The sequence below is a fragment of the Zymoseptoria tritici genome, chromosome 9, assembly GCF_000219625.1.
Source record: "Zymoseptoria tritici IPO323 chromosome 9, whole genome shotgun sequence".
Lineage (NCBI taxonomy): Eukaryota > Fungi > Ascomycota > Dothideomycetes > Mycosphaerellales > Mycosphaerellaceae > Zymoseptoria > Zymoseptoria tritici.
The window spans coordinates 347132-357770 of record NC_018210.1 but is presented as its reverse complement, the minus strand read 5'-3'; the positions used below and the strand labels follow the sequence as shown (position 1 = coordinate 357770).

The 10639-nt window shown below is 52.1% G+C and overlaps 4 protein-coding genes across 4 annotated transcripts; 3 read left to right on the top strand and 1 right to left on the bottom strand.

The window, feature by feature from the left end:
- Positions 1-6: 6 nt before the first annotated feature.
- Positions 7-1524, top strand: MYCGRDRAFT_95556 (uncharacterized protein; the record flags this gene model as incomplete). Its single annotated transcript, XM_003849768.1, has 2 exons — positions 7-1035; positions 1153-1524. The coding sequence occupies 2 exons, from the start codon at positions 7-9 to the stop codon at positions 1522-1524; spliced, it is 1401 nt and encodes a 466-aa protein (XP_003849816.1).
- A 652-nt stretch (positions 1525-2176) lies between these two features.
- On the top strand, positions 2177-3881 carry MYCGRDRAFT_95555 (uncharacterized protein; the record flags this gene model as incomplete). Its single annotated transcript, XM_003849769.1, has 2 exons — positions 2177-2417; positions 2509-3881. The coding sequence occupies 2 exons, from the start codon at positions 2177-2179 to the stop codon at positions 3879-3881; spliced, it is 1614 nt and encodes a 537-aa protein (XP_003849817.1).
- A 590-nt stretch (positions 3882-4471) lies between these two features.
- On the bottom strand, positions 4472-6309 carry MYCGRDRAFT_95554 (uncharacterized protein; the record flags this gene model as incomplete). The annotated part of the gene is made up of 5 exons (XM_003849251.1): positions 4472-4654; positions 5044-5244; positions 5474-5609; positions 5919-5925; positions 6225-6309. The coding sequence occupies 5 exons, from the start codon at positions 6307-6309 to the stop codon at positions 4472-4474; spliced, it is 612 nt and encodes a 203-aa protein (XP_003849299.1).
- An 841-nt stretch (positions 6310-7150) lies between these two features.
- MYCGRDRAFT_95553 (uncharacterized protein) lies at positions 7151-10476 on the top strand (the record flags this gene model as incomplete). Its single annotated transcript, XM_003849770.1, has 4 exons — positions 7151-8251; positions 8382-8395; positions 8672-8758; positions 9036-10476. 4 exons carry the CDS (start codon positions 7151-7153, stop codon positions 10474-10476), a joined length of 2643 nt encoding a protein of 880 aa, XP_003849818.1.
- Positions 10477-10639: the final 163 nt, after the last annotated feature.

Genomic DNA, 10639 nt, shown 5'->3' with positions numbered 1-10639 from the left:
CTCAACATGGACGATCTCCCGGATGAACTCATCGCACTTATCTGCCGCTTCTGTACCACGCCGGAGATCAAGGCCCTTCGCTTGGCAGGGTCGCGTAAGATTCAGAGAGTGGCCGACGAGCACCTGTTCTCCGAGGTAATCGTGTTCATGAACCGCGAAAGCCTACGAGCTTGTACAGGACTTGCCGCTCACCGTGTCTTCTCGAAAACCGTGCAAAACCTCTGGATTCAAGGTGACCGTCCAAACAAGACGACGTACAAAGAGTGGAGCAAAAGGCTAAAATTCTACTTGGATCCTGCAACTCAGGATCGCTTACGAGAGTCAGCGGACCGTATCACCAAAACGCACCGTCACTTGCCTGCGAAAGAGAGCATCGATGCGATAAGTGCCGCCGCTAAGGAGATAGAAAGTGAAGCCGAGCGAGCAATAGCGGCTCTCACTCACGAGCAGCTCCAGGGCCGCTACGCACACGCAGTTCGGCTTGCTGAGGAAGCGGTTACTATTCACGACGATGGGTCCCTGATTCAGTGCTTCCGGAACGTCCTGACGCAGTGTCCGAACGTAAACTCCGTGGACCTCACTTTGGCCCACCACATACGGGTTTCCACTGCTGGGAAGAATATCGAATTTCAGAAGGGCATGTTGCAGCCGTTCGGCGATATCACTGAGTACGACTCTGGAGTGTACGTGTTTGGGGACTTGGTGCTCGCCGCATACGACGTTGGCTTCAAGCCCCGAGTGTTGAACCTTGGGTGCGTGTCGCACTTTGTGTTCACGCGAGAAGATTTGGCTGGATATGACAAGAAGCTGCGTGACTTTTTTGAGAATCTCGAAGAGCTCACGTGGGAGTTCTCGGTGCCTGTGGTTGGTGACAACTATACCTTGGACCTCGAGGCATTCGAGGACGTTCTAGCGGACATCCATGAATCCGATAATCTGACTTCGTTACTGAGTGCCGCCTCCGGCTTGAGATGGCTCCGCCTTGACCTACCGGAACACACCGACCATCCCGACGCGCTCCTGCTCTCGAGTGTCGTAGGTAGGACCACTTGGCACCACTTGACCACGCTGAATATCGCGAACTTCGAGACTACTCCGGAATACTTGATCGAGTTCCTGTTGCGTCATAAACATACCCTAATAATCGTACAGCTGGGTGGAGCATACCTGAATGAAGGCATCTGGCTCGATTGCTTCAAGGCCATTGCCGGCAAGTTGCCGCACGTCCAAAAGGTTGAGTTGCGAGGAAAGTTCGACTCGGCCGACGGCGAAGACGATGATGGGTACTTTTGGTTTGGGGACCTCGATCGCGCGACAAATACCAGCCACGGCAAGGTGGTTGCTGAGTATCTCAAAGCCGGAGGTGAAAGGACCCCGCCTTTACCTTTCCGACCATACGCTCGAGATGAGTATGTTTGGGGAGAGGGAGAGGACGATGAAGATGACTGGGAAGATGATGACGACGAGGACGAAGACGAAGACGAGGACGAAGACGAGGACGAAGACGAGGAGATTGCGAATTAACGAGAGCATTGTTGGATACCACTTGAGGGACTGCAGGACGAAAGTGTCGCTAGCGCCATGGCATGGCGCTCAAGACATCGAGAGCCATGCTGGAGGACCACGCCATCAACTTCGTCTTGCTCCAAGATCTTTCCCGTGGTTCGCTCCGCTGATTCTATCCTCATGTTCTGGCTGAAAGGCCTGAACAGCACATCCTCGTTGCGGGCGACTGCATACAACGAACACCAAAGCAGACTCCAAACAGTGTTGACCTACCAGGCAATGTTTGCAGCAAGAAATGATAGCAACGTCTTCTCTCTTGTTGGAAGAGGTCTTTAGATGTTGAGAGCTAGCATTGGCTGTGCATTTAAAGGCCAAAGCAAGCATACAGAAGCGACCAGGCCTCGCGAGGGTAGATCGAGCCTTCAACATGGACCACGACCATCGAGATCGGATGTGAAATCGATGAAGCTGATTGTTTTGTGAACAGGGGTGCGCGTCGAAATTGGGTTTTTGACATGTCGATTTTTTGGACCGCGACTTCGCGTTTTCCTCTTCCATTCATCACCACAACTTGCTTGGAATTGCCATACTCGTCATCAACATCCCAGAGCTGTTATTGCATATCATCAAAACTTTGCCGCTCTACAATACAGCCGCTCTGTCAAACGCGATGTTCTTCGCAAAAGCATTGCGATACCTCCGAGGCAGAGAACCTCCAAAATCATCCTCAAAATCCCTGGATGACCTGCCAAATGAACTCCTCGACTGGATCTGTGGCTACTGCGATAAGCCGGGAATCAAAGCCTTGAGGCTGGCATGCCGCACTACCAGTCATGTTGCCACTGCATACCTTTTCCCGGAGGTGGTGATGCTCATGAATCGGGACAGTCTGGAAGCATGCCATGGTGTTGGTAAGTCTTTCAAAAGTGTGGGAGACTCAGCAGTCTACACAGATGGTTCCGGATTTGAGCATGGCTGACTCTCCATTCTTTGGGAGTGCAGCTGCACACCCAATATTCTCCAAGACAGCGAGGAATCTGTGGATTCAGGCCGATCGCCCGCGAAAAACGACCCTGGAGGAGTGGAACCTGGAACTCAAGGAGATCACTGAGTTGGATCTCATCACAGTGGCATCGGACCGTATTGACCAAGAGCTCGTTGTGGGCAGCAGAGAACACACCGCCGCGATGGACGCAGTGTTTCGGGAGGCCCGCAACCAGTTTCACATAGAGAAGTCGCCATTGTCGAAGGAACAACGCCAATGTTACCATGCGCATGCAGTCCGCCTCGCTACGGACGCCCAGCAAATGATGCGCGATCAAAGTCTGTTCGCATGCTTGCGTGAGGTGCTGACGAAATGCGACCAGATCGACAGCGTAGATCTCACGACGTGCCATCATCTTCGGAAAGCGACGACTGCCCACAATAAGAGCTTCGCACAGGGTCTACTACGGCCGTTCGGCGACCTCAATGAACAAGAATCCGGCGTTGATGCCATGACCCAGCTTATGCTCGCTGCCTCCAGCGTCGGATTTAAGCCCAAGAAGATCAATTTGGGAAACTTGTCGCACCTCATTCTCATCAATAAGGAAGACTTCTCGGAACAGCTCCAGGAACTTTTCACCAATGTCGAACACTTGGTCTGGGAGTTCTCTGTCCCGGTCTACGACGATGCCTTCACCTTGGACAGGGACGCCTACGAGGATATTGCGCCTGATCTCCGCGAAACCAAAGCTCTTGTCTCCCTCATGGAAGTCACGACAAAATTGCAGCATCTTCGTCTTGAACTCCCGGACCATCCGGATGCCGATATTTATGTAACACTGCAGGATATTGTGGGCGGCACCACCTGGAGACATCTGACGCACCTGGACATTGCAAACTTCGAAGCAAAGCCGGACGACTTGACAGATCTTCTCATACGCCACAGAGATACCCTTGCACATGTGAAACTCGGCACAGTCTGTCTCCAGACAGGAACTTGGCCCGAGTGCTTTGAGACATTCGCCGGGAAATTGCCCAAGATTGAACAATTCGAGGTCAGGGGAAGATTCAGCGATGATTCCATCGACGAGTCGTTCTTGTGGTTCGGATGGCCGGACGAGAAGCACAATAACGCACGGGGCGAAGAGATCCGCAAGTTCATCATCAATGGCGGCGAAGAATGCCCGGCAATCCACTACCAACATGATGAGGACGAATCCACGTCTGAGCATCCGAGCGAAGGGAACGACGAGGATGGAAACGTTGATCTGGGAGATGACGAGGACGATGATGACGCCGAGCACGAGGATATCTATGGACTTGACGAGGATGATCAGGGCCACGGTCCCATCTATCAAACTCCGAACGGGCCGTGGCCATGGATTGGGTGAGATCTCCTGTCATCCGGAGTCTGGAATTGAGGATGCAGTATCACCGCATGTACTGTACAAGACCAGCAGGTAGAGAATGCAAAAAGCCGAGACCAGCTGCCTAGCATGCAACAGCCGCCTTCTGATGACGCCCTCAACTAGTGTCATTTTACTGGGGCACTATAACCCGACGTTCATGCCATGCACTCTGCCCGAGGTCCTGAAGTCAACCAGACGCTCTCCAGCTTGAGGACCTGGACTGCACTTCGAAGACAATCAATTGAATCTGCCCGGGTAACGGCAGAAGCAACATCGGCACCAAGTCGAGCGTTCCGGCGCGAGAGCGTCGTGCCATAATGTGATCTCAAGTCTTCAACTCTGCCGACTGGCACGAAACCCAAGCACAGAGCGTATAATGGTCATCAAGGAAGCAGTGGATCGCATACTCCGCTACCAACTTCAGCACATTTCGCAGCCTTACTCTGGCTCGATCCGGCCAGCACATCTCGTCTTTCGCGATACAACTGGAAATGCTGCAACACAAACACCGCATCCGCCAGCAAACTCAGAATCGACAGTCCCAGCTTCAATGGATTGCCGCTCAATCCTAATCAGTCCGCTTGCTGCGAACAGTCGACCACTAGCTGGACCAGGCTGAGTATGCCGCCGCCTGCGTCGAGTAGAACACCGATTATGGTGAAGCCACGAGCTGATCTACGGCGGTGGTTGGAGAGGATCTGTGGGGCATATTTGAAGACTGTTATGACGAGTTTCAAGGTTGAGATGGTGGAGATCTGGATGAGGAGTGTCAGCTGGTGGATTCAGAGAACATTTTGCCCGGCGGGATGCTGACGTAGGCAGAGTGGTCAATATGAGATGTCATCAATGAGGCGTCATCAATGAATCCTTAATATGACGGGCTTCGATGAAATATGACGGGGTTACTAATAATATGAGAAGTCATTGATGAGGGCGAAGTCATTAATAAGGGCGGACATAGTTAGTAATATTGTCGGTGACCATCCCCATTAGGAAGGAGGTGTTATTAATAGTGCGTATATAGATGCCAAGCCGTCATATATGAGGACTCATCAATGAATTATGACGACCCCTTGCTACTGATGATATGAATTATGACGACCTATTTACTGATGAGTCGTCATATTGACCACTCTGGACGTACGACATCGATCCATTCCCAGGTTATGCCATCAGCGGCGTTTTCCATTGCAAGGCCGCTGGGTACAAGAGCGAAGGCAATGCTCGTCACGACAGCCAATCCACACCCGACGACCAGTGCTGCAGTGACCTTACTCATCTCACGTTTCCCGGTCCGATCGCTCGCAACACATGTGCTCCTCCATCGCCATAGTCCAGGCCAGAACTGCGAAAAGACAACGGCACACAGTAAGAGAGAATGGATGGCATAGCAGAAATCATTGAAGCGCACTGTCGGCTCAGGACTCGCCGGATGGCGATCAGCGTATTGGGCTCGAACAGTGGACGAGAAGAGGAGAGCCGCGGAGCTGGTTTTGTCTGTGGTATCGAAGTGTTTGTCACTCCAACCGAATCGGACCATACCGCGAAGAGCTCGGTGCGCCAGGTGAACGTACGTAGCAAGCTGATCCGAGGACGTTGAGGACCGGATAGTCAAAGGTGAGACCTTCTGTTGACTTTTGGGAGAAGTTGAGAAGAGGTTGCGGGTAGTACGACAGGGACCAGAGCGTGAAGTAGCCCCAGCCGCAGAGCCTATGAATTCGTCAACAAATGTTCGGCTCGGCTTGAGCATGATCGTGTACGCACCATAAGATAACATCCAGAACAGGCTTCTTGTTGGTGTGGTGGGGTTGGTGGCTAGTTATAGTTGGTGTGGTTATTAGTTGGTGTGGTAAGTACTCGCCGGCCTTTTAGTTAGTGTTAGTTAGAGGCGCTCGTTAACTAGTAACTAGCCGGGAATAGGTCCGCAGCTAATCGGACGAGGGCAGCGAGGTCGAGGTCTACGAAAAGAGCAGCACGAGACAACTCGAGACTTCAAACGAAGCTAAACACCGAGCTTACATCGATCCTAACCGGAAACAGGCTAGAACGACGTCGTCCAACCTACCCAGATCGTATCCTTTTAGCCCCCAAATTTCTTACGTAATTTGGTTATATACCGCTAGTGCAGTTAGTGGGGACTGTTTAACCTGTTAGTTAGTGCTGGTGAGGACCGTTTTGCCATTAGTAACCAGACCAACAAGAAGCCTGATCCAGAAGCTGGTCCAGATCCATGTCAAAACATCATGCCATGCATGTCGGCGTCCGGAAAGAACCTGCATCGTTCTCGAATGTGACCGGCCGGGTGTATATGATCCATCGGCATACCACTCTCTAGTCCGCGATTTACTCCGTGATTTACTCTGTGATACTCCGTCTGCTCCGTCCGTTCGTTTTCTTGCTCGTCAAGCATTTCCTGTGCATGAGCTCTCGGATAAAGGAACAAAAGGCACCAGAAACAGCTGCACACCGCTTCTGTTTGCCAGAGGTTGAAGCAGCAGGAGTGGACAGCGGCCTCTCATCCCACAAGAGGAGTCTTTCCGAGTTCGCTCCTCACCCAAAGCACGAGGCGGATCATGGATTGCGATGCTGCTTCAAGCATATATGGATCTCGGCAAGAGCTTTCGCACCGGCGGCCCGATCTTGATATATTTCTCAAAGATTGATGGGCCAGCTGAGGAAAGAGATGAGATTCTCAAGTGAGGTCAAAAGAGATGGTCGTTCTGGGAAGGGATCCGCGTCACAATTGAGTTCGGAGTCGACTCCGGCTTCGCGACTTCACGACTTCGCGTCCTCTCTTCGCCGGCCTCCAATCTTTGTTCGCCATCACAATCTGCAGAGCTCCCACGCATTGAACACACCCGTGCAAGGAAGCAGGCTCGTCCAGTATGGAAAACCTACCAGACGAGCTGCTGGGAATCATTTGCAGTCACTGCAACAAACCGGAACTCAAAAGTCTTCGCCTTGTCAGCCGCACCACATTGAAGGCTGCGAACGAATACCTGTTTCCAGAGATTGTGGTATTCATGAACCGAGAAAGCGTCGAATCTTGCAAAAGAGTAGCCGCACACCCAGTGTTCTCCAGGACAGCTCGGAACCTGTGGATACAAGCAGATCGTCCCCGAAGGACTACTTTCAGTGACTGGGAGGCCGAACGGAAACGCGATTTTGTTGACATGGAAAGCATAAAGACCGCATCCGAAGTTGTCTACGCATCGCAAAGTGGGATCAAGAAAGGAGATCGACATGCCGCCATGCTTGCGTTGGTCCAAGAACTTCAGGCAAAAGCCAGCGTAGAGGTTGCCACATGGTCCAAGGAGCAATCTGAGAGTCTCTACGCAAAGGTCCTTCGCATAACATCAGAAGCCGAAGAGATCTTCTACGACCACTCTCTATCGACTTGCCTTCGGGATATCTTTACACGATGCCCGAATGTAGATTCCGTGGAGATCACGCTCGCCAACTCTATCCGGCGTGGCACTCTTAAAGAGAACAAGGCATTTCAACGAAGTGGGGCTAGTGTATTTGGCGACATTGACTCGGCTACTTCCGGTGTCGATGCCCTGACTCAGCTGGTATCGGCTGCGCTCGCCGTTGACTTCAGACCCAGGGTTCTGAAGCTTGGGGATGTCTCGCACTACGCATTTATGAGCAAAGCTCTCTCGGACCAGCTGAAAATTCTCTCTACGGACCTTGAGGAATTGACATGGAAGTTCGCCGTTCCGTTCCTTGATGACGACGAAATTGATCCGGAGGGATTCGATGAAATGGTGCAGGACTTCGAACGATCCGGCAAATTCGTCTCTCTTCTGGAGGGTGCACCCAAGCTGAGAAAGCTTGATTTGGAGCTGCCCTATAGTGACGGGGCTGACGAGCTCATCATGCTGGCGCGGGTCGTCGGCAATGTAACGTGGCCGCTGCTTGCGCACGTTCAACTTTTCAATTTCGACACGACGGCTGCTGATTTGAGCGGTTTCCTACTACGCCACAAGGACACACTGACAAGCGTGTGCGTCGGAGAAGTACGCCTCCTCGAGCACGAAGAAGACTCGCAAGACCTGTGGCCAGACTGCTTCCTCTCCTTCGCTGGCAAACTTCCCAAGGTCCAGGCATTTGACTTGCGACGGAAGTTTAATACCAACTGGACAGAGTTCTACGATTTCGGTGACTTGGAGCGCAATGCAAATAACAGATACGGCAGAGCTATCTCTGAATTCCTGATCGCTGGAGGAGACCAGCTGCCGGAAGTTCCAGAACGGGAGGAAAGTGATGGCTGGTCTGATGATGACGAGGACGACGTGCTTCAGTCGGCTGTTGGTGATGATGCTGAGAACGAGGAGAACGTCGATCCGGATGTCTGAAGGCCAGTGACAAGGCTGTCACACTCCAAGCAGGTGCACGACGATCACTCCTTCGCTTTCAAACTACTTGACCTGGAAAGCTTTCACCCAATATGCATTGCGCTTGGCTCTCGTCCCAAATCAGCGCTATTTGGGTCTGTATGCCACATACAGACGTCTCGGCGTGTTGGAACCGAGCTCAGGGAAAGAAGAGAACAAGCTCGAGATCTGCCTCCTGCTCAGTCACTCTTTCCACCACGTGACGTGATCTGACTTCCTTCCATTCCACACTACAGCACCCTTTAGCACCACTGCTAGCTTCCTTCTTATCTATAGGGCTGGCTCGAGTCTGCTGCGGTGGACGAAGCCAGAGGATTGGGCAAATATCAAGGCATCAACACATGACGAGAACGACGTCTGAAACGTCAGGATCAGCAGTCATACAGGTGCTCACGGCTTCTGCTTCCGTGAGAGCTGGATCGGACTGCCGCCTCTCTCCTTCCGGCCCCGATCGACCGAACGGTACAACAGCAACGTGGAGATGGAATCGGCAAGATGATTGCTTCGCTTTGAACAGGGGTCCCTTGTTTTGAATTTGATTTGATGCTGCATGGGGGGTCGAGAAGTCCTCGCGTCCTCAAATCTCACGTTCGCCTTTTCACCATCATCAATTTCCTTGGCCCATTCGCTTGCCTATTCGTGCTCATCGCAATACCATCGACTACCCAAGATTTACATTGAGCCTCGCCGTCAAATTTCGCACACATTCTTGTCGGAGTACTACGGACTGCTGTACCAGGATTACCATGGACGATCTTCCTGTCGAAATCCTCGATCTGATCTGTGACTTGTGCGGACCGCGGGAGATCAAGAACTTGCGATTGACATGTCGGAAAATACGAAGTGTAGCGGATGGGCACCTGTTTCCAGAGATTGTAGTCTTTATGAATCGCGACAGCCTCGAGACATGCAAAGAGGTCGCCGCACATTCCGTCTTCTCAAACACAGCCCGGACATTGTGCATCCAAGCAGATCGCCCCAGGAGGATGTCATTCTCGACATGGCACGAGGAAGTCAAAGACCTAATCGAGGGTGGGTATCCCGCGTCGGAGGTCGAAGCCTATGTCCGCGAGGAGGAGATACAGCTTACCGAGGAGCAACAAAATCAGTTGATTGGGAGGTTGATCTTAAGTGACGTTCGGGAAGAGCACCCTGACTCTCTCGTGGAGAAAATTGAATATCGCTATGCCCAAGCGCTCCGACTTACTTCCGAAGCCGAAGAAATCATGTACGACCGGTCTCTTCGGAACTGCCTACGCGAAATCTTTAGTCGCTGCACCAAAGTCGAGAGGGTCGACCTGACAATGAACGACTCCATGAGAGATACTACTGCAGGTCGGAACAAAGGCTTTCGATCGGGAATGCTAGTTCCTCGAAGCGATCTCGAGCTGCGTACATCCGGACTCGATGCTATGATTCAGCTCGCGATGGCCGCGTACGAGGTCGGTTTCAAGCCCACAGTGCTTTGTCTGGGAGACGTGTCCTATGCCGTCTTTATGCATGAGTCTATTATAGAACCATTGAAGGCCTTCTTCGCCGAACTGGAAACACTGCAATGGGCATTCAATCCGGAATTTGATAAGGATGCCGACGTGGTGGAGGACGCCTATAGAGCCATGCTGGATGGCTTCGAGAATACCGACAATTGTGTCTCCCTTTTAAGGGCTACAACGCGGCTAGAGCGACTGGAATTCGAATTACCCGTCGACATCAGCACTGCGCGAAACGTAAAACTAACAGATATCTTGGGAGACATTATTTGGCCACGATTGACCCACCTCCGGTTGACCAACTTTCAAACAAGCCCGGATTACCTCAAAGACTTGTTGCTGCGACACAAGTCGACACTGCAGGATGTTTGCTTGGGAGGCGGGCATCTGTTCGGAGACGAAGCCAATTGGCCGGACACTCTCGCCTCGTTCGCAGGAAAGCTCTCCATGCTTCGGAGGTTTGCATTACGTGGAAATCTCGGCCACAACTTTGAACTCTTCTATAGCTTCGGAGATTTGTTTCGCCCGCAGGATAAGAAGTATGGCCGCCAGATTTGTAGATATATTATTGATGGTGGAGAGCGGTGCCCGCCGAAGCCTACACTGCTTGAGTCTCAGGACAGTGATGAAGACGATGGGACCGAGACGGAGCATGAGAGCGACGATGAAGATGAGCCTTGGGACGCATGAAGTTAACACGAGGGCAATGAGGACTAGAATTCCGACGATGAGTAGGCCGAAAGACGAGTCGGCAGTCCGTGCCAATCGGGGATGCATGCTGGGCCACCTATTATGTCCCAGCGCCCGAAGAATAGATCTGGGTGTCCACAACGATGGCCCACTCTGTTTCCTG